This window comes from Sus scrofa, chromosome 5 (assembly GCF_054392235.1).
Source record: "Sus scrofa isolate SSC_HxYL_T2T_F1_AM1 chromosome 5, Sscrofa_HxYL_maternal_Yorkshire_Landrace_v2.0, whole genome shotgun sequence".
Taxonomy (NCBI): domain Eukaryota; kingdom Metazoa; phylum Chordata; class Mammalia; order Artiodactyla; family Suidae; genus Sus; species Sus scrofa.
The window spans coordinates 22,779,069-22,802,937 of NC_139387.1; the positions used below are offsets into that span (position 1 = coordinate 22,779,069).

Sequence of the window (23,869 nt, forward strand, 5' to 3'; positions counted from 1 at the left end):
TTTCTTTTCCTCAATACAGAAAATCCCATTATGTTTTAATCAGTATCCTACTTTTTGTTAAATGTTTCAATCTGTATATAAATTTGATTTATTGTTTTATCTTTAATCCAATTAATAGGTTTATGCTTTCAAAATCTCTATTATATATAAGAAGAATCAATTACAGGAAAGAAACAGTTACAGGAAAGTAAAACAAAAAACAAAAATGCTTTCCTTTACCATCTTTCTTGTGATACTTGAGAGATTTTTGTATCATTTATAATTAATAATTCCTTTAACTCATTTCCTTTTTTTTTTTTTGGTCTTTTTGCCTTTTCTAGAGCCGCTTCCACATCATATGGAGGTTCCCATTCTAGGGGTTGAATCGGAGCTGTAGCTGCCGGCTTACGCCAGAGCCACAGCAACATGGGATCTGAGCTGCTTCTGCGACCTACACCACAGCAAACAGCAACGCCGGATCCTTTACCCACTGAGCAAGGCCAAGGATTGAACCCGCAACCTCATGGTTCCTACTTGGATTTGTTAACCACTGCGCCATGATGGGAACTCCTAACTCATTTCTTGTACAAATCGTAAGAAGGAGATCTATATGTACTAGTGATATTCAAAATCAGGATTAGGTATTTGTTGTCATTATTATACTGGCCAATTCCTCATGAGGCAGTGGTAGTCAATAATTTTTTATGATACTTTATTATTTTTGGAAATATCTACATTATTTTAACTCTCGGTTTTATATTTTTTATACAGTTGATTATTTTGACAATTACAAACTGTCTGGAACTATTCATACAGAAATTTTAAATATGTTCTAATAGAATTATCCTGGAAGTTAAATTTGTCAAAAATTGAGTCTTATCCATATAACTACCCATGTTACTTTTCACATTATCATTTAACTCTTTCATTTTCTATCACAGGTACTCTATATCCAGCATTTATATGGTGCATTTATTTAATTTTTTTCTCAAAGATCCCAATTTAAGCATCTCTTAGGAAGAATTTTAATTTTACTTACTTCCCCACTTTTCATAATCCACCTCTGTGTATTGTTTTTCTTTTCTTACTAATCACTTCTAATCATTACTACTAGTAGTCTTTTACCAATACTTATATAAATCAATACTCCTCGATAGGAATACTGAAATCTAAGTCTTCCTAAGCTTAAATTTTCATCATTCCATTTTTTAAGTCTGTCTTTCAAAACAATCTTATCCGTACTGAAATATATTTTGCTCCTATATGCAATATATAAAATTCTACTACTACTAATTATTATATCTGAATTCTAAGTCCCAAATTACACATAAGTGCCCGTAATTTAGTGAGTGGTCAGCAAAATGGAGATCTTATTTTTATACCATGCTTGCTGTTCAGCATCCTTCACTAGAGCAGAAAATCTGAAAGCATTTCAGGGTAAAGCATTTCAATGTTTCAGGTGCAAGATCACTTAAGCAATATGTTGTACCTGTATTTATGAAGCTCTGTTACTTCTTTAAGAGCCACTATTTCAAAAGAGAACTGTTAAGCTCCCTGGGGATTCAACTTCAGAAGCTAACGATCGTGGTTATTTTAGATGTAATATGAGGTGATATGTAAAAACTAACTGAAGTAGAAGAGAAGGCAGATGATGTAACTTTAATCTGCCTAGGCTTGGGAAGAGTGGGAATGAGGAAGCTTTAATTTAGAAGTGCTGTTGATCTAAACAGACAATTCTCCAAAGAAGACATACAGATGGCCGAGAAACACATGAAAAGATGTTCAGCGTCACTCATTATTAGAGAAATGCAAATCAAAAGCACGACGAGGTACCACCTTACACCAGCCAGAATGACCATCATCCAAAAGTCTACAAACAAGAAGTGCTGGAGAGGGTGTGGAGAAAAAGGAACCCTAGTACACTGTTGGTGGGATTGTCAATTGGTGCAACCACTGTGGAAAGCAGTATGGAGACTCCTCAGAAAACTAAACAGAGAACTACCATTTGATCCAGCAATCCCACTCCTGGGCATCTATCCAGAGAAAACCACGACTCACAAAGACACATGTACTCCAGTGTTCACTGCAGCACTATTTGCAATAGCCAAGACATGGAAACAACCTAAATGTCCATCAACAGAGGAGTGGATCAAGAAGATGTGCACATATACACAATGGAATATTACTCAGCCATTAAAAAGAATGAAATACCAGCATTTTTTTGCAACATGGATGGACCTAGAAACTATAATGCTAAGTGAAGTCAGCCATACAATGAGACACCAACATCAAATGCTTTCACTGACATGTGGAATCTGAAAAAAGGACAGACGGAACTTCTTTGCAGAACAGATACTGACTCACAGACATTGAAAAACTTATGGTTTCTGGAGGAGACAGTTTGGGGGGTGGGGGGATGTGCCGGGGCTGTGGGATGGAAATCCTGTGAAATCAGATTGTTATGATCATTATACAACTACAGATGTGATAAATTCATTTGAGTAATAAAAAAAATGAAAAAAAAATAGAAGTGCTGGTAGAACCTTACTAAGATTTGTAGAGTATCTTCTATATTAAATAAGTATTAGACGACAGACATTTAAAGATGTGTAAGTAAAGCATTTCAGAGTAGTTCCATGATAAATTAGGAGTTTGACTTGGATAGGATGTTTTCTAAGCAACTCAGAAGGACAGTGTGATCAATTTTAAATGTTATTCCTTGGAGAACAGTCTATTCAGGTCTTTTGCCCATTTTTCCATTGGTTGATTGGCTTTTTTGCTGTTGAGTTGTATAAGTTGCTTATATATTCTAGAGATTAAGCCCTTGTCCGTTGCAACATTTGAAACTATTTTCTCCCATTCTGTAAGTTGTCTTTTTGTTTTCTTTTTGCTTTCTTTTGCTGTGCAAAAGCTTTTCAGTTTGATTAGGTCCCATGGGTTTATTTTTGCTTTGATTTCTGTTGCTTTGGGAGACTGGCCTGAGAAAATATTGGAAGATGTACAGATGGCCAGCAAACACATGAAGAAATGCTCAATATCGCTGATTATAAGAGAAATGCAAATCAAAACTACCATGAGATACCACCTCACACCATTCAGAATGGCCATCATTAATAAGTCCACAAATAACAAGTGCTGGAGGGGCTGTGGAGACAAGGGACCCCTCCTGCCCTGTTGGTGGGAATGTAAACTGGTACAGCCACTATGGAGAACAGTTTGGAGATACCTTAGAAATCTATACATAGAACTTCCATATGACCCCGCAATCCCACTCTTGGGCATATATCCGGACAAAACTCTACTTAAAAGAGACACATGCACCCGCATGTTCATTGCAGCACTATTCACAATAGCCAGGACATGGAAACAACCCAAATGTCCATCGACAGAGGATTGGATTCGGAAGATGTGGTATATATACACAATGGAATACTCAGCCATAAAAAAGAAGGACATAATGCCATTTGCAGCAACATGGATGGAACTAGAGACTCTCATACTGAGTGAAATGAGTCAGAAAGACAAAGAAAAATACCATATGATATCACTTATAACTGGAATCTAATATCCAGCACAAATGAACATCTCCTCAGAAAAGAAAATCATGGACTTGGAGAATAGACTTGTGGCTGCACGATGGGAGAGGGAGGGAGTGGGAGGGATCGGGAGCTTGGGCTTATCAGACACAACTTAGAATAGATTTACAAGGAGATCCTGCTGAGTAGCATTGAGAACTATGTCTAGATACTCATATTGCAACAGAACAAAGGGTGGGGGGAAAAATGTATACATGTAAGGATAACTTGACCCCCTTGCTGTACAGTGGGAAAAAAAATAAAGTGTCAATAAAACAGTCCTATCAGGTGAAAAAATAATAAATGCTATTCCTGAAATCATATTCATATTCATGACACATATCCTTGAAGATCCAGCTCATTAACTAGTTATACAGAAACCTGTAAAATTGTCCTGTCACTTATGTACTGTATATATTTTCTTCTTGTTATAACTATCATTTTACTCTTTTAGTGTTTTTCAGACTTTTTTTTTCAAACCAAGATCCGTAGTTAAAATTGAAAGGAAATGAAAAAGAAGTTATGACCCAAAGCACACACACTTCTGAGGGAAAAAAAATGAAAATTATGTGTACCTCTGAAAACATTTTTTACTATATTTAAGATAGTCATAGTTTGGTCAAGGCAGAGAAATTGATTTGAGTTACCCAAATATTCACTTAATGACTTACAGTTCAACAAATACTTAATAAAAGCTTTAGTTTATTCTATCACTTTGGTTTCCCTGATAGGAGATAACAGCTATATAACTATGTATCTGTATCTATGTCCATCTGAAAAGAATAAAGACATTGACTAGCATTGTTTTCTTTATTTAACAGTTATTTACAAGCAGCCTTCAAAGAGTTCAGGTATCCCAAGTTACTTGAAGAGAGAATGTTGGGATATGGAAACACCAAATAACCACTATATTTCATTATTAATTATTTAAAAATAAGCCACACTTTTTCATCTATAATTTAAATGCTTATAAATGCTAACAATTCTCAAATAGAAACTAAAAAACTTTCAAATGGAAACTTTCTATGGAAAGTATTTTAAAACAATGATCAATAAACAAGTATTTTCTAACTTGAGCATTAACACCAAAAGCTAATAATTACTACACATTTTTTTATTTCATTAAATATTGTATGCACCAATGCATTGGTAGTATTGCAAAAAGATATAAATGAATATTAGTTTAAAGAATGTTGTTAAGTACAAATAAAGGGTGAAATTTATGTTTAAAATACATGCTACATTCGATTTAATTTAAATGAAAAATAGTTGATATTCTTGACTAACTAGAAATCTTAGACAGAAAGATGGTTTGAAAATTTAGATCAGGAATTCCTGTCCTGGCACAGTGGAAATGAGTCTGATGAATATCTATGAGGATGCCAGTTTGACCCCCGGCCTGTCTCAGTGGGTCGGGGATCCGGGATGCCGTGAGCTGTGGTGTAGGTCACAGAAGAGGCTCCAATCCCACGTTGCTGTGGCTGTGTCATCAGCCGGCACACACACACACACACACCAAAAAAAAAAAAAAAAGATCTTAGGTCAACTTTTTACAAATAATAAAGGAGAAGAAATGAGATGAGAAAAAAATCTCTATTGAAGAATATAAGGAAAATTGTCTTCACTGGAACAAACATATTTGTGAAAATAAAGCTTGAGAGAGAGAAAGACCAATGGCTAAAAGGAGGAAATATATACTGGAAGCTTTAGTTGGATACACTGTTATTATAAGCTCTTTTGTTTATTTCCTTTGCATATAGAACAAACATTCATCTTTTTGAGGAAGAAACAGCCCTGTGTGTCATATTCATGAAGGCTTTTTTCACTTGTTGGTTCCGTAGGCTGTAGATAAAAGGATTCAACAGTGGTGCTACAGAGGTACTGAGCACTGCAATTCCCTTGGAAAAAGATATTCTTTGTTTGACTGAAGGTTTAACATACATGAAGATGCAGCTGCCATAAGAAAGGGATATCACAATCATGTGAGAAGAACACGTTGAGAAAGCTTTTCTCCTCTGATTAGTTGAAGGGAGTTTTAGAATCGTTAATGCAATATAGGTATATGATATTATCACCATCACCAGTGTGACCACGAGAGTCACTGAAGCAGATATGAATCCCACCGTCTCAATGAGATGTGTGTCCGAGCAGGAGATCTGCATGAGGGCAGTTGTGTCACAGTAGAAATGATCAACGATGTTGGAGTCACAGAAATCAAGCTGCAGGCCTAAGAGGAGAGGTACAAAGATGGTAAAGAACCCAGCAATCCAACAACTGAGGACAAGCTGAATGCAGATCTTACTGTTCATGATGGTTGTGTAATGCAGGGGCTTACAGATGGCAACATAGCAGTCATAGGACATTGCTGCCAGCAAGTAAAATTCCGATGCTCCAAGAAGGAAGACAAAAAATACCTGAGCAGCACATCTGCTATAGGAAATGGTTTTGTCCCCAGTTGCCATCATAACCAGGAAATTAGGGATGCATGTAGTAGTATAGGAAATTTCTAAGAAGGAAAAGTTCCGAAGGAAAAAATACATGGGGGTCTTGAGGTGAGGATCCACCAGGGTGAGTGTAATGATGGTCAAATTGCCAGTGATGCTTAGCAAGTAGGTGAGAAGAAGGAAGATAAATAATACAACTTTCAATTGTGGGTCATCAGTCAAACCTGCTAAGATAAACACTGTCACTTTTGTATGGTTTCCCATTAATTTCTTTTACTTTTCCAGGTCTACATAGAAAGAAAAAAAAAAAAAAACAAGAAAGTGATACTTTCAATGCAAAGAATAACAGTGGTAACTAGTGTTGTCAGTAAAGTTAGCAAAATTCTATTTCAGATAGGATACACAGTGCTCATTCATGTTTTAACAGTGGCTATGCCAGAAGAGCAATAGTTGCATTTCCAGCGGTTCTGAACAGATAATTCAATCTTAACTTGGGATTCAGACACAGAATAACGTACATGATTGTAGTAAATGTTAAAGGGAATTTTGTGTTATTTTATTTTATTTTTTTGTCTTTTTGTCTTTTGTTGTTGTTGCTATTTCTTGGGCCGCTCCCGTGGCATATGGAGGTTCCCAGGCTAGGGGTTGAATCGGAGCTGTAGCCACCGGCCTACGCCAGAGCCACAGCAATGCGGGATCCGATCCGCGTCTGCAACCTACACCACAGCTCACGGCAACGCCGCATCGTTAACCCACTGAGCAAGGCCAGGGACAGAACCCGCAACCTCATGGTTCCTAGTCGGATTCGTTAACAACTGCGCCACGACGGGAACTCCGTAAATGTTAAAGGGAATTTTAAAGCATAGAAAATCCTATGACATTCTTGATTTTATTGCAGGAGTTCATATGAATGCCATTTACTTTTCAATTAAGAGCTTTGCTTAATAAAATAAAATGATACCTGTCATTTTAAAACCTCACCCGATGTTCTTTGTTTAACAGACACACATGCACACATTCATACACAGTCCTAACCATCATTGATAAACAGGACTAATATACCTAAATCATTTTTACTCATTCATCAAATTCAGGTACCCAATTCCTGTGTCATTTACTCTGATGACTAATGAGATCCAATCTCAGATACATGAACATGAGATATGGAGAATGTTTATTCGTTGTCCTTATTAGCATTTCCTTTTCCTCAGTCTCCTTGCTGTTCTCACATTTCCCATTTTGTACCCAAAACAAAATCAGCAGAAGTAGTCCAGAATCTCAGTCCATGTAAACAGCAATTGGAGTTTTCCTCTGCATATTGAGATTCTGCGAGTAGACCAGGTACAAATAAGTGAAAATGAGAATGCAGGGTATTGGAACAGACAGAAATAAATAAACATGTGCTCAGGAAGTTGTGGGAGGCTTTAAGGTAGAGAAGAGAAAGAAAAGGACAAAGATTTAAGGAAACCTAGAGCGATAAGTTTTTAGAGAAGAGTGAGTTTGAGGAAACACTTAAAAGAAGATTGAAAACATATAAATAAGTCCTTTTTAAATTAAAATAGTTAAATGAGTAAGTAAATTATGTAACTGAAAATATGTAAATAAGTCGTGTTTAAATTAAAATACTTAAACGAGTAAGTAAAATATGTAATGTAGTAAGTAAAAATTTGGAAAAAAAGTGTAAGGAGAAAACTGCGACCAATGAAGTTTCTCTCCAGCTGCTTCTAGTCTTTTCCACCCACCGTTTTATTCTTTTTCATAAGCAGAGACTAAAAAGATGAACAATTTGAGATCTGGGTAGTCCCAGAGATGAGGACTGAGAATTTGTTCAATTTCAAACACATATGTATCTCAGAATTGTGGACAAAAAGTTAAGGGAGTCATATTTCCCCATCACAGGGATGCTCAAATATAAGACTAACATTTAATTAAAGAAATATTAACTCTAGGTAACTATTCACAACACTGGGCATGTATTGAGACTGTTCTATTGTTCAGGTTTGCGTAGCTAACAAATTGAAGATCTGGATTAAGTTCAATAAAGTGTATTTCCAAAGTTGTCCTCTTAAAAGAACAACATTTTGCACCAATAGTTTTAGATCAGATATAGTGTATTTCTGTAACAAAGAAAATCTATCCAAGAGGTTTTCCTTCCTGGTTATTTTTATCATCACACATAAAAAGACTAACTCGTTATGATGGGCACTAGATAAGACAATGTTTTCTAGATCAGAAATATCAATACTATTATTTCCAAACTCTAAAACATACTTTAGTACTGAAAACACACACACATACATATGTATATACATATATATGTATAATAAGCATGAAAGGACAAATAAAAGTTGTTTCCAGTAGCATATACAGAAGTTTTTAGGGTAATTCTAAGGTAAAAGAAGTTATCTGCTTTCAAAATTACATTAATAATATAGACATATGCAACAAGATATGACTATTATTATTCCTGGGCATTTGTTATACATTCATATATTCATGAAGCAATGTATTATATATATTTTTTATTTACACAAATGGCTCAGTGGCAACAATTGGAGGAATGCGTAAATCTAAACACAAATCAGAATTTCACTGTGTCAAATGATTTCTTTTTCCAGAATTAAGACTCACACGTGGCAGACAATCCCAACACACGGTAAAAATATTACAACATTCACATTACACAACCATTAGAAGTTGGGCCTATGATTGTGATTGTGTTTAGCTGTGATAAATATTGCGAATTTCAGATAATTTTTCAAGGAGAAATTTTTCAATACTAAATTACCACGATATTCCATTTGCCTTCTTTCTTCATTTTCTGTAAATCCAAATGTAAAAGGTTAGAAAAGAAAGGTTCATACTTCACTATAAAAATACAACAGACAGGAAATACGGTCTTTAAATTATAGACATAGCAATTCATTTCATCTGTTTGAGTCCTAAAACAGTCTGCCAAAAATACTTAAAATCGCCAGCATGTTTTTTAAGAAGATAAATACAGAGATTAATTCTAACAAAATCATCTCTGCTTCAATATTTAACTCTTTTATCATCATGCTGAACACGGCACAGTGATGTCCATTCCTCTTTGAATGCATCTCAGTCTACTCCTCAGTCTGTGGTTGGTTTTTCTCATCTATGACAATTTTGTAAATGTAGATGCTTTGTAATTAGAACTTTTTTCTTTCCATATTTTTTGACTATTGTATTAAATTTTCCCATAAGACAACTTATTTGTATCTAAAATACATTTCTAAGTATTACCTACAGTGCTGTACAAAATTAATCAGCGTGATTCCATGGAGTACTTATGTTTTCTGTGCCCTGTTGGCAAATATCTAAAGATGATGAAAAATCTCAGGAGGATATGAGATTCAAGGAAACCATTCCCAAAGAATCAAAAATGATATGCTATACAAGAGTCTTCCCCAGACACTAAATGTTTTTAACAGTAGAATTATGTGCTTAAAAACCAAACCAAACCAAACCAAACCAAACCAAACCAAACCAAAAGACCCTGTTTTAACTACATCTCCCGAGAATTCAGTGTTGATTTCCCTAGTAATATGTTTCCCTTCCAACACATTCAAGTTTTGAAATCTCAAATATAATGACAGGGATTTGGAAACAGAAAGGGAAAACTTACTTTAGTTGGTAATAGCAAGTGACTTTATAGGACGGAGAACTTGGCCTGTCACAGAATAAAGTGCTCCTCAGGCCGGAGGCACCACTGTTAATTCTCCAGACACATCTACCACTTCGTGTCCTATGTGTCCTCAGTTTGTTTTCTCTAAAATAGTCTTTGTGATATTTCCTATTGGATCTTAAACTCATATTTCAGAACTAAGCATTGTCTTCCTTTTCTATAGTGAAGGAATATTCATCTCTGTATATACCCAGGTTCCTTGTCATTTGTCCCTGTGACTAAATTTTGTCCAAAGAATGTACATGAAGGAGCCTTATTCACCTTCTATGGATTGTCATCAGATAAAAATGGTTATTCATCTCTTCCTCTTTACCCCTCTCTGGAATTAAAAGCTGATATGATGGCAAGCCAACTGGAGCCATGAGTAATTATTACGAGGAATGGTGAATCATCAAGACAGAGCACATCCAGGATCCTGACCCCATTGTAGGTCCTATCACCAGAGACACACAACGATTTTTATCGAAGAGTTTCAACATGACAGTCCAAACCTTTAGGTAGATTAAATTAAATTACTTTTTGTTTAAACTTCTATTATTTGTCAATTATTGTCCAAATACCAATTGTTAAATCGTTTGTTTCTTAGCTCCTTAATGAAAGTACTAACTATTTACAGGTTGTGTGCTAAATATGTGTAGATCTTCTTAGGTCACTTTCTATACGTTTCATTTTCATGACTTTTGGTCATTTGAAACTTCTTCCATTATGCTTATAATTTTTTTTACGCTATTCCCAAAATTGTATGCCAGTGGTAAAGGGTCTAGATAGAGATTTATCTCCACAAATAAGATTTAATTTATGCACACAAGTAAAGGCAGACAACCTTGATCAAAACAAGGAATGAGATTATTCAGACCTGTTTTTCATACTTTTTGAGACATGATGGATTCATTGTATTTATTCTTAGGGTATAAGATTTAAGTCCTCTGAACTAGAAACCTACTTATTTACCCAGGCTCTTTCCAATTAGTAATCATAAATGGCAACATTTTGTTTTCAGAGACTAGGAGACAGCAAGAATTTCTTTTAAGATTTCTTAATCTGTTGGGTGCTGCTTTATACTTGGGGTCTGAGGCTTCCATTACTTGAGAATTAAGATAGATCAAATGTGTTTAGGGAAGAAACACTGAACAATGTCAGACTTACTAGTCTTCAGTTTCTTTTTTTTAAGATTTTTATCTTTTCTATTATAGTTGATTTACAATGTTGTGTCAATTTCTGCTGTACAGACCCAGACGTACATATACATGTATGTACGTATATACATGTATTGTTTTTTTCTCACATTGTCCTCCAGTTGCTTTTAATACAGGCTCTTTTCTCTCCAAGTAAATTCCTGCTATGTTACAGAGCGTTCCAGCTTTTCAAATGGCATGTCACATGTGTTAAAGGACAAGATACTGCTATAAATTTTAATATCAGCCAGAGGTAATCAGATTACTAAGAGTCGCTTTTATACCCGAGTGTCTGAGAGCCTGGAGTCTCCTTTTGCACCTCCAAACACAGTCCCTAAACTGAAGTCGTCATTACCTTGGCATGCTTATAAACCACTCTTTGCTGCAAACTGATCCAGGAGTGTCGGCACCAAATAGAACATTGGCTTTGAAATCACACAGAAATAAATTTGAATTTTGTCTCTCTCTTGCTAATTAGCAGTGTGATCCTGGGTAATTTATTGTAACTCTTTGAAATTCATTTTTCTCACAAGGTAAAGTAGGATAATTTATGTTACAAGTGGTTTGGTTGTGTTTTGTTTTGATTTTGAAGATTCAGAGAGTGCATATAGACACGAAGGATGATGCCTGGCATAGAAAGCTTAGTCCTTATTATAAGACCCAAATAATATTTTCTAGTCTATCTTACTCTACCAGCCTGCTGTTACAGGATTTGGAAGGGAAGTCTTATTCATAAATTAAAAAAAAAAAGTCTATGAGCACTAAGCCTGTGTGACTGTCTTTAGTATCACATGCAAAGTTGTAGTTGTAGAAATTGGGGTGTCTGGGGTTTAGAATTTTATGAGACTTTAGCAGGTAAACATTATAATGTTCAGGTAAACATTACGTAAAAGAGTAGGACTTTTCATAGAATTAATGCATTCGTTTTTCCTTTTTTTGCTTATATGCTAAAATAAGTCTTCTTTAGTGCTATAAGATTTGTAAACGTAAGAATGGGGCTAGATAGGAGTTCCCGTCGTGGCTCAGTGGTTAACGAATCCAACTAGGAACCATGAGGTTGCGGGTTCGACCCCTGGCCTCGCTCAGTGGGTTAACGACCCGGCGTTGCCGTGAGCTGTGATGTAGGTCGTGGACTCGGCTTGGATCCCGTGTTGCTATGACTCTGGTGTAGGCCAGTGACTGCAGCTCCGATTCGACCCCTGGCCTGGGAACCTGCATATGCCGTGGAAGCGGCCCAAGAAATGGCAAAAAGACAAAAAAAGACAAAAAAAAACTAAAAAAAGTATAATGGGGCTGGAAAAATTACTCAAGTGTATCAAATAAATTAGGAGATAGTTTAGAAAATTCTGCATATTGGAGCATGAGCCAGATTATATACCTTCTATCTAACTTTTCCTCAACTATTTTTTTATAAAATATTTATTATGTAAATTTATAAGTATATACCATAGAGAGAATAATATAAGGAATATTCATGAACCATAATTCAGCTTCAGCTGTTGGAAACATTACGCTATTTTTGTTTAGTCTGTATCTCTCTACTATTTTTAAGAATACAATTTTGAAACAAACAGCAGATATCGTATTATGTTATCCCTAATACTCCATTATTTAACAGTTAAGGGATTTTAAAAACAAAAGTCCAATGATATTATCGCACTCTACATGCTTAAAAATTACCCAACCCCTTAAAAAAATGCCACTTTGCAGTTTCTTTAGGTTTTAGCATTAATCTGAAGTCTCTGTTTCACATCATTTTGTCTCAATTTAAAAAAAAATTAGAATAATATCTCCTAGCATCTTTTTTCTGTGCTTTTGGTTTGTTGGAAAAATTGGATTATTTTCCTATGGAACATGCATGCCCCTTTCTAAACTGAATAGTTTGGATCCTTATGACGATGTTATTTAACGTGATCATCTGTGCCCTGTATTTCCTATAAAATGGTAGTTGCGTCTGATTTTTAAGTGGTTTTTAAATATACAACTTCAATTTTATCAGAAAACCTTGATACTGGCTACCTATGATCCCACTCTTATTATTGGTACGCTTAAACTAACATTTGATTTTCTGGTTTCTGTTAGAACTCTTTTTTTTTTTTATTTCCAGCTAGATTACATGCTTCTAAAGAAAAGAATTCATGTGGTCTATTGTTGTTTTATTAATAGTATACGCTGAATATACTATAATTAGCATATTTAGTATAAATTAATTTTAGTATTAATTAACAAGGAATATTACACTTTTCATCCAGTAGTTATATTATACCTTCAAATTAGTGTTAAAATATCTCAAAATAAATTAACTGGTTATTATTTTTTAGTATTGTTAGTAATATTATTGTGGTATTATGTAGACTCTAAGTAACAGGGTTAGTTCCAAGATGAATAGGAAAGAGCTGGGAAAGTATCAAGTGTGATCTCTTTAGGCTGCATTTTATGTTATCTTTCTATCTCTCTAATGTTTTCAGAGCATAATTTTAAAACAAATAAAAGACGCAATATACTGTCATCATACATGTTCCATTATTTAACAGAAAAAAAAATTTAAAACATAACTCCAATGACATTATCACATTCTACCTATTTTTTATGTGCTTGTCTTTTTAGGGCTGTACCTGAGGCACGTGGAGGTTCCATGGCTAGGGGTCGAATCAGAGCTGCAGCTGCTGTCCTACAGCAGAACCAGATCCTAACCACATCCATGGCCCAAGCCAAAGCTTGCACAATATCCAGACTCTTTAACCCACTGAGCAAGGCCAGGGATCAAATCTGCATCCTCATGGATAGTAGTTGGGTTCCTAACCCACTGAGCCACAATGAGAACTCCTCAGTCCACATATTTTGAAGTTACTTTAACAAGTATAGGATATTCAACTTATATTTTCCGCCTTGGGTGCTTTGAAAGTTCATGTTTTTCAAGGATTGTATCCATTTAATATAAATGATCTATTGTTGGCATAAAGTTGCTCGTAATAGCTCATTATTCTTTTAATATCTATAGGATCTCTAGTGATGTCAATCTTATCAATCTTAAAATCAGTTAATTGTATCTTTTCTGTTCTCCCTGATAATTTCACCTGGAGACATAGCAATTATTTTCACCTTCTAAAGATTTGCCTTTTGTCTTCACTAGTGTTTCTATAATTTTCTGCTTTCTATCTCGTAGAGTTCTTCTCCAGTTATTTAGTGGTATAGCACTGTGTTTGGCAAATACTTCCCAGACAGTTGGGTATCCAAACACCAACAAATTAATTTTGATCTATTCTCAAACTATGTTGAAAGACTAATCTAGTCACCCAGTTCCCATGAGGTGAGTACCAGTGGGTAGCACCCTTTGCTGTGCATAACGACCAGGTAATGAATGGTTTGCCAACCACAGCAGAATAGTCATGGGACAGAGGATCATGAAATTCTGAAACTCTCCTCAACATGGGAAAAAGTCAGTACTTACACTCTAGGCAATTGTTTAGTCTTTGGTCGCAATAGTTATCAGGAATTTAGGAATATAGATTAAATGAGATTTACATAAAAGAAGTTTTGGAGGAAGAATACATTAATTTTAGTTAGGGATTCAGCACCATAAAGAGGATAAGTTCTCCATCAAGCTCCTCCTTCTAATTGTGAAATAGGATCAGGAACCTAACCCTTTGCAGTAAAGTTTAATCTGTAAGTTTAAGCCAAATGAACTGTATCTTCATGATTGGCACTTATTTCGATGTTATGAATATTAGCAAAACTACACAGTAAATGTAATTAAAATAACAGCAGACATGGGTTTTTTTTTTAAGGCTGACAACCAAAGAAAGACACTTTTTCAGAATCCTAACCATGAGAGAATATTTTTTCCTTGCAGAAAATGTCACATGATAGCTAAGAGATCATCATAGCCTAAGAAACAGCTACTCTTTAGCAACTTGTGTAGTTCCTATTTGCCAAAACACAATTTTCCTGAATGTTTCTAATTTGGCATCTTACTTCCTGTATGAATATTTTAAAGAGCACATTAGTCTTTTGGATTACAGTTTCTGGTGATAATAAGAAAAATGTGTCAATTATAACCCATGTTCTAAAGACTTCCCTTCAATTATAAGGACTCGTAAGTTCCTGTTATATCCACAAAATGTTATATCTACATTTCATTTTTCCACCCAGTTTCTGAATTTAACTTCTAAAACCTGAAAAGTGTTTATTTCTGTTCGACATAGAAAATGTCATATATTTAATATTTGTAATCAGTCTCCTACTTTTTACTGAATGTATCAGTCTGAAAACATATTTTAGTATTGATCTTTAATCCAGGTAATCAGTTTATGCTTTTACAATCTGTTATATATAAAGAAAGAACTATAGGAAAGCTTAGTAAAATAGAAATCAAAGTTACTTTCTTTTAGGAGCTCCCTCTGGTGCAGAGAGTTCAGCAGCAGCTTGGGAATGCTGGGACTCGGGTTCAAACCCCATCCAGCACAGTGGATCTGGTGTTATTGCAGCTTAATTGGAGGTTGCGGCTTGGATCTGATCCCTGGCCTAGGAGCCCCATATGACATAGGGTGACCAAAAAAAAAAAATTACTTTCCTTAATCATCTTCCTTATGGAACATGGGGGGAATGTGTGTACATTTATAATTTATAATTCCTTCAGCTCATTTATTGTAGTACAAACCATGAGAAGTAGATCAGCATATCCAAGTGATTTTCAAAACCAGGGTCAGTTATTAGTTGCCATGACTATACTGGTCAATTCCCCATGAGGCTGTGGTCTTCAGTAATTTCTTACAATCAATCTTAATATGTTATTTTGGAAAAATCTACATTACGTTTAAATCTTTAAGCGCTATTTTTTTTACACACGATCATTTTGTCATTTCTAAACTGGCTAGATTTAGGCACATAGACATTTCTTAAAAATGTGTCTTAACAGAATAATCCTGGAAGTTAAAAAAATGTTGAAAATTGTTGAGTTCTGTACTTATGCATATATCCACCCATATTACTTTCATATTATTAACTCTCTCATTTTCTGTTACAGGTACTCTATATCTAGCACTTCTGTGATGTCCTTATTTAATCGCTATCTTGAAGGTCTCAATTTAGCATCTGTTAGGAAAAATTTTAATTTTTTTCATTTCATCATTTTTCTTGATCCACCTCCCTGTATTATTTTTCTCCTCTTAAAAATCATTACTTCTAATCATTACTACCAAAATCTTTTACAAATCATCCCGTAATTCATTACTCCTCAAGTGGTGCACTGGGAACTCGGGTTTCCTGAGTGTAAATTTTCACAATTCTGTTTTTTAGCTGTGCATGTTTCAAAATGATCCTTTCTAAACTATCTTTTGCTTCTTATTAGAATGCTAATACAAACTATTACATCCTAATGTTGTTTCCAGAATTATATATAAAACACCTACCAGTACCTGCAATTTAGTGAGTAGTCCACAAAATGGAGATCTTATTTTAATACCATGTTGTTCAGCTTCCCTCACTAGAGTAGAGAGGCGGAAAGCATTTCAGGGTAAGGCATTTCAGCATTTCAGGTGGAAGATGGCTTAAAGAATAAGTTGTACCTGTATTAAGAAAATGCATCACTTATGAAAGAAATGATTTTTAGAAACAGCATTATTAAACTACCTGGGAATTCAAATTCAGAGGCCAGTGGCTGTAGTTCTGTTATCTATCAGGATGATGGGATGTGTCACAGCCTAACCAAGGTGGCAGAGAAAACAGCTGATAATGTAACATTAATCTGTTTGGGAGTGGGAAGAGTGGGAATGGGGAAGTTTTACTTTAGAAGGGCTCAACCTTATTAAGAGTTGTAGTACATCTTCTATGTTAAGTAAGTAGTAGATAACAGACATTTAAAAATCCATAAGTAAAGCGTTTCAGGACAGCTAAATGTTAAACTAGGGCTTTAACTTGGATAGTATGTTTTTTAAGCAAATCCATCCTGGTTCACACAGAACCAAAACTAAAAAGAATATTGAGAACATCTTAAGTTTTACTTGTATAAGATTGTCTCAATAAGTTACATATTTTTTCACATTCTGTGAAATCATTTGATACATTTTCTCAAAATGGGAAAAGGAGCGTATAAATTATGAAGCAAAATGTAATCAATTCTTTTAAAAGATAATATTCTTGAAATTGTATTCGTGACACTTATCTTTTAAGATCCAGTTCATTAACTAGTTGTACAGAAACCTGTAAAACTGTCCTGTCACTTACATACTATATGTATTTTTCTCCCTGGCTATATATCATTCTGCTCTTTTAGATAGTGTTTTTCAAACATATTTTATGCAGGTCTTTGAATTTTTCTGCCAGTGTTCAGTAGGTGTCCTTGCGAGAACTGTTCCATTTGTGGATGTATTCCTGATGTGTCTGTGGGAGGACATGCACTCCACATCCTCCTGCTCTGCTGTCTTGACTCAGTCTCTCCTGTTACTGTATATTTTTAAATGTCTGGTTGGGTAAATTTTTTTCTCAGTTTTAAACATTTTATTGAATTATAGTTAATTCTTTTTTTTTTTTTTTTTTTAAGGGCTGTACCCACGGCATACAGAGGTTCCCAGGCTAGGAGTTGAATCTGAGCTGTAGCTGCTGGCCTATGCCACAGCTACAGCGATGCAGGATCCGAGCTTCATCTGTGACCTATCCCACAGCTCACAGCAATGCCGGATCCTCAACCCACTGAGCAAGGCCAGGGATTGAACCTGTGTCCTCATGGAGGCTATTCAGATTTGCTTCCGCTGAGCCCCAACGAGAACTCCTGAGTATAGTTGACTTAAAATGTTGTGATAATTTCTGGTGTAGAAGAACTTGATTCAGTTATACACATACACACATCCATTCTCTTTCAGATCTATTTTCCCCACATAGATTATATACCTCAGTGTGCCTGTGCCAACCCAAACCCCCAGACCATCCGCCTCCCACACACACACATACCTGTCTCCTTAGGTAACAGTAAGTTTTTCAAAGTCTGTGATTCTGTTTCTGTTCTGCAAATAGGTTCATTTGATAAATTTATATTTTTGTCTTATTTAATTGTTCAGACCGAAATGTTGAAACTCATATAAAAGAGTTGTGTTTTTCTGTTGGTATGGCCTACAATGGTGTCAGGAACTTGGATGTGTCCTATCTCGTTTATTTGCCATTCCTACACTAACTGGTCCAAATGGTGTGCCATCAGATCTGCATTTCAACCATGAGCAGGTAAAGAGTAAGGGGATGGAAATCTCTTTTAGCAGAGGCTAAACCATGGAAGCTGCACTAGCGTATCTCCATTTACATTCTTTGGAGAAGTTAGTCACATGGCCACAACAAATTGTAAGGAAAGCTAGCTATAGAAAGAGGTGGTAAGAATTCTATTAATTTAGAAGAAGTGGAGGATGTTTAGTTACTGTGAGTTTGGCTTAAGATCAAGTAGAAACTATCACAAAGACTATTTGGAGAAAAGCTTTCAGAAAAGAAGCTGAAGTTATAGAGGACATGAAATGTTAGGTGTGTATGCGGTATTAACATGTTGCATTTACCTTGAAGTACAATAAATTTCTGCATCTCTTTGTGTCACTTTTCATTACTAACTAATCTTTTCTGTTTTGTTTCCAAATGCTCATCTATACACTTGGGATTTTAACACAGAAGATGTGGAGGGCATACAGATGTTAGAGAAATCTAGATCAAAATCTCTGGAGGCAGAAGTAAAAAATTTTTTTTCAATATATATTTTAATGTTTAAAACTCTTCAGATCCTGGGAGTAATACCAGGGTAACAGAAATTTTTGATCCTTTGGGATTGGTGTTCTTAGATATCATACTCTCCTGAGTGTTTTCCATAATCATTAGATATTTTCCTTCAAGGCACAGAGAATGTAAATACTACATGGGATTAAGTGTTGAGTAAAAAGTTGCCAAAAATAGATGAGAAAAATATAATCATAAATTGAGAGATAGAGTGAAATCTATTCATAGAGGAGTGATTTATCAGTGTGCTCTGTTAAGCAAGGTTTAAAAAAAGGAGTGAAATATTGAAGTAGCGATGATTTTGTCTGAACAAATCTGTCTATATGTCTTCTTCAAAAAAGATGGGGATTTTAAGTATTTTTGGCAGACTGATTTAGGACTCAGTAAGATGAATAGTCTTGGTATGTCTAAGATGTAAAGATCGTATTTCCTGTTAGATGTGTTTTCACCTACCTTTGTTCTATTTTTGCCATTATTGTTAACCTCCTCTTCTCTAACTTTTGAATTACTGATTTAAGGGAAATTGTGAAAGAATATACAAGCCATACTATCATAATTTGGTACTGAATAACTTCTCCTGTTAAAAGTTTTTCTGACATCCACCATATCTAACACAAGTAAACATCAGTGCATTCATAGACATGACTTCTATTCGTTTTGTAATGTGAATTTTGTTAATAGTGTGTGTTTAGAAGACTTGGTGTGTGCAATTTTTTTTTCTTTCTCGGTCCTCCCATGGCATATGGACGTTCCCAGGGCCAGGGATCAAATCCAGGCTGGACCTGTGACCTACGCCAAGGCTGCAGCAATACTGGATCCTTAACCCACTGTGCCAGGCAGGCGATTGAACCCATACCACCGCAGAGACACCTAACCTGCTGTGCCACAGTAGGATCTCTGAAATTGTTGAAGCAATCTGATGTAGTATAATTCTGATTTAGGTCTTTAGATGTCAGCATTCTGGATGTATGCATTCTTACAATTGTTGACATTGAGTCATTTGTGTAAATGAAAAAAACATAATAGATTGCTTCATAATTATGTGAATGTGAAAGAGATGTCAGGAATAATAATAGCCATTTCTTTTACCCATATATGTCTGTCTACATTAACTACATTGTTTTGACAGCTGATCTCATTTCTCATTTTCTTATCTTAGCATCCCCCTGTCAACATCTCTGGATATTACTGGAAACAACCTTTAGCTCTGTGTGTGTGTCTGTGTGTATATGTATGTATGTATATGTGTGTGTGTGTATATGTATATGTATATATATACACACACAGATACACATGCCTGTATCCACAATACAAAAAACATTGTCTTAGCTGGTGCCCATCACAAAAACTTAGACATTTTTAGGGGTTTGTTGATGAAGATACTGAGGAAGAAAAATTTCTTTGGAGATACCATTAATCTTTTTTATGAAAGATATATGCTACATCTGATCTAAAATTATTTGTATAAAGTGTTTCACTATTTTTTTTTTTTTAGTCTTGTCTTTTTAGGGTAGCATCCGTGGCATATGGAGATTCCCAGGCTAGGGGTCGAGTGGAGCTACAGCTGCCGGCCTACACCACAGCCACAGCAATGCCAGATCCGGGCAGCATCTACAACCTACAGCACAGCTCATGGCAGTGCCAGATCCGCAACCCACTAAGCAAGGCCAGGGATTGAACCTGCAACCTCATGGTTCCTAGTCGGATTCGTTTCTGCTGTGCCATGATGGGAAGACAACTTTGGAAAATACATTCTTTCAAACTTCATCCTAATCTCCAATCGGCTAGCCATACAACCCTGAACAATAGGACTGTCACATGTAATGCATACCCAATGTTGAAAATAATTATCTACAATTAAATCTTGAATCGCATGTTTACTATATATTTGAATATCCTTATAACAGGGAAATGTATGCCTCCTAAAATTTTGTCAACACTTTTAAGATTCATTATGTGTTTAAAATTTAGCATATAGTCACACTTCATCTCTTAGGCCATGGTGTTCTCAAAATTGTTCATCTGTTTGTGTTTTATTAGACAAAGTTGGAAATGGTAAGTGTAAAGAGTAGAAGCAGATAGAAATTTTATTGCTGACATTTTTGACTTACTTTTATTTGCTAATTTTTCAAATTAGATTACAAATAGTTACTTACTAGTTTACCAAATTTCATTTAAAATTTAACTTATTTACATATTTTAATCTATTTTTAATATTTTTCTCCAATTAACAATCTTATCTCTAAAAATCATTCTTGCCTCTCTAGGTTTTTATAAGTTTCCTCTTCATATTGTCTTCTTTCTACTTCTCACACCTCATACAATTTCCTGAACACATACTGTATATTTTAATGTCCTATATTCTCATCTTCACCCTATCTACCTGGTATACTCTCAGAATCATTCTTGTAAGATGTATTGAAATTATTATAATGTCCCTGCTGATTTTGTTTCAGGTTACAAAGTAGGAAGTGTGGGAGTTGGTAACAGAGATCAAGGGAATGGAATTACTGATAAGGGCAGAAAATAAATACATTACTGACAACTCATATTCACTTCTCTGAGGTTGGATCTCATTAGCCGTGAAAGTAGATGACACATTCAGACATTTGAGTTTGATTAGTTGAGTAAAATGGTAAAAGTGTACCAGCCATACTTATTGATGATAAAGCTAGAAGGGGTGTGTGTGTGCGGGTGTGTGTGTGTGTATCAATTAAATGCAAAACATGGACTCATGTCCTTGTAATAACAGGTACCATTTTACTTTTATTACACAAACCTCTTATTGAAAAGGAAATGGCATTCATCCCTTCTTATGCAATATCAAATATGGAAAAAAGTATTTTTCTCTTCTTTAAAAGTCCCTCCAATTATCCTTCAGTTTATTCACAATCAACAATCAGTACTATCATGTAGGTTATTGGGTGGCAGAATTGCAAACTAAAGATTGAATTCTCTGTCCAGATACTCTGGAAATGCCAACTCTTGGTCTTCATGGCGTAAACAACTTTAAAATATGAATGAGGAGTTCCCGTCATGGCGCAGTGGTTAACGAATCCGACCAGGAACCATGAGGTTGCGGGTTCGGTCCCTGCCCTTGCTCAGTGGGTTAACGATCCGGCGTTGCCGTGAGCTGTGGTGTAGGTTGCAGACGCGGCTTGGATCCTGCGTTGCTGTGGCTCTGGCGTAGGCTGGTGGCTACAGCTCCGATTCGACCCCTAGCCTGGGAACCTCCATATGCTGCGGGAGCGGCCCAAGAAATAGCAACAACAACAACAAAAGACAAAAGACAAAAATAAATAAATAAATAAATAAAATATGAATGAGCATTTTATTGTTCTGTTTGAAACATCATTTTGCTAACTGCCTTAAACACTAGTAATCACTGTTGTTTTTCATTGGGATCATTCTTATCTTCATTTTTTTTCTTTTTTTCTTTTCTTATGTAGACCTGGAAAAATAGAGGAAAGTAATGGGAAACCATACAAGAGTGACTGTGTTTATTCTAGCAGGTTTGACTGATGACCCACAACTGAAAGTTGTATTATTCGTCTTCCTACTTCTCACCTACTTACTAAGCATCACTGGAAATCTGATCATTATCCTACTCACCCTGGTGGATATTCACCTCAAGACCCCCATGTATTTTTTCCTTCGGAACTTTTCCTTCTTAGAAATTTCCTTTACTACTACAAGCATCCCTAAATGTCTTGTAATGATGGTAACTGGGGACAAAACCATTTCCTATAACAACTGTATTATTCAGCTGTTTTTTGTCTTCCTTTTTGGAGCATCTGAATTTTACTTGCTGGCAGCAATGTCCTATGACCGCTATGTTGCCATCTGTAAGCCCCTGCATTACACAGCCATCATGAACAGTAAAGTCTGCATTCAGCTTGTCCTCAGTTGTTGGCTTGCTGGGTTCTTTACCATCTTTGTACCTCTCCTCCTGGTTCTAAAGCTTGACTTTTGTGCTTCCAACATTGTTGATCATTTTGGGTGTGACCCAACTGCCCTCCTGCAGATCTCCTGCTCAGACACGCATCTCACTGAGACCATGGGATTCCTCTCAGCTGTGGTGACACTTGTGATCACGCTTGTAGTGGTGATAATATCATATACCTATATTGTATTAACAATTCTAAAACTCCCCTCAAGTAGTCAGAGGAAAAAAGCTTTCTCAACATGTTCATCTCATATGATTGTGATATCCCTTTCTTATGGCAGCTGCATCTTCATGTATGTTAAACCTTCAGTCAAACAAAGAATATCTTTTTCCAAGGGAGTTGCAGTGCTCAGTACCACTGTTGCACCACTTTTGAGCCCTTTTATCTACAGTTTACGGAACCAACAAGTGAAAAGAGCCTTTGTGAATATGATACATAGGACTGTTTCTTTCTCAAACAGGTGAATATGCTATTGCTCTATGTGTAAAGGAAATCAACAAAAAAGTCTCTGTTAATAACAGTTTGTTTTTAGCTTCTTCCCTTTTTCTCTTTCATTTGGTATTGATCTTTCTCTCTTTTCACACTTTGTTTTTGCAAAAATCTTTGATCCAAAGAAGCTAATTTTATTTATAGTCTTCAGTAGAGAGTTTTTTCTCATGCAATTTCCTTTCCCTCTGATTATATGAAAGAAGTCAATCTAATTTTTTTAGTCTGTCTCTTTTGTCTCTGAATTCTAGGTAATCAAGACTGTAAGATATTTTTCATCCAAATTATATCTAATATAGCACAGAATGTAAATGTTACTGCCATCCTTTATTTCTATGTAGTTACTATCTAATTAAGACTAATATTTTTTATAATGGTACCAATTTATCGGTGTACACTCTAATGAAATGAAAGAAAATTGTAGCAGAGATTAGTGTTAATGTTCAAATTAGAAAATATTTGCTTTAAAAAAATGATTGTTATATTACTGTCCATATAAACTAGTTCTTTAGTGTCTCTTTGAAAATCATTAACATTTACACACATTCAGAAGTATTAACATTTGCAAGTATTTCAATTATAAATGAGAAAGGCATTATTTTACTGGTTTATTTTAAAAATCAATGATGAAATTCAATAGTTATTGAGTTTGGGGAATAGTTATACCCAATAAACTCTGTCTTCAACAACTTGGGATCCTTCTAAAGCTAGTTGTAGCATGAGTGTAAATGTTGGATTTAGGAGAACAATGCTAAAAAAATTTATTTATTCTTTTATGGGTATTGCAGCCATGGACATAAAGACATAT

The 23,869-nt window shown here is 35.3% G+C and overlaps 3 protein-coding genes across 4 annotated transcripts in view; 2 read left to right on the forward strand and 1 right to left on the reverse strand.

Annotated features, from left to right (window-relative positions):
• The window catches only part of LOC146403204 (uncharacterized), a 732,844-nt gene that overhangs the window by 148,935 nt on the left and 560,040 nt on the right, over positions 1-23,869 (forward strand). The window lies entirely within an intron of this gene.
• LOC110258869 (olfactory receptor 6C74-like) lies at positions 5,324-6,262 on the reverse strand. The gene has a single exon (XM_021082112.2). The coding sequence runs from the start codon at positions 6,260-6,262 to the stop codon at positions 5,324-5,326; it is 939 nt and encodes a 312-aa protein (XP_020937771.1).
• LOC100154752 (olfactory receptor 6C3-like) lies at positions 22,101-23,039 on the forward strand. Its single transcript, XM_001927126.3, has one exon. The coding sequence runs from the start codon at positions 22,101-22,103 to the stop codon at positions 23,037-23,039; it is 939 nt and encodes a 312-aa protein (XP_001927161.3).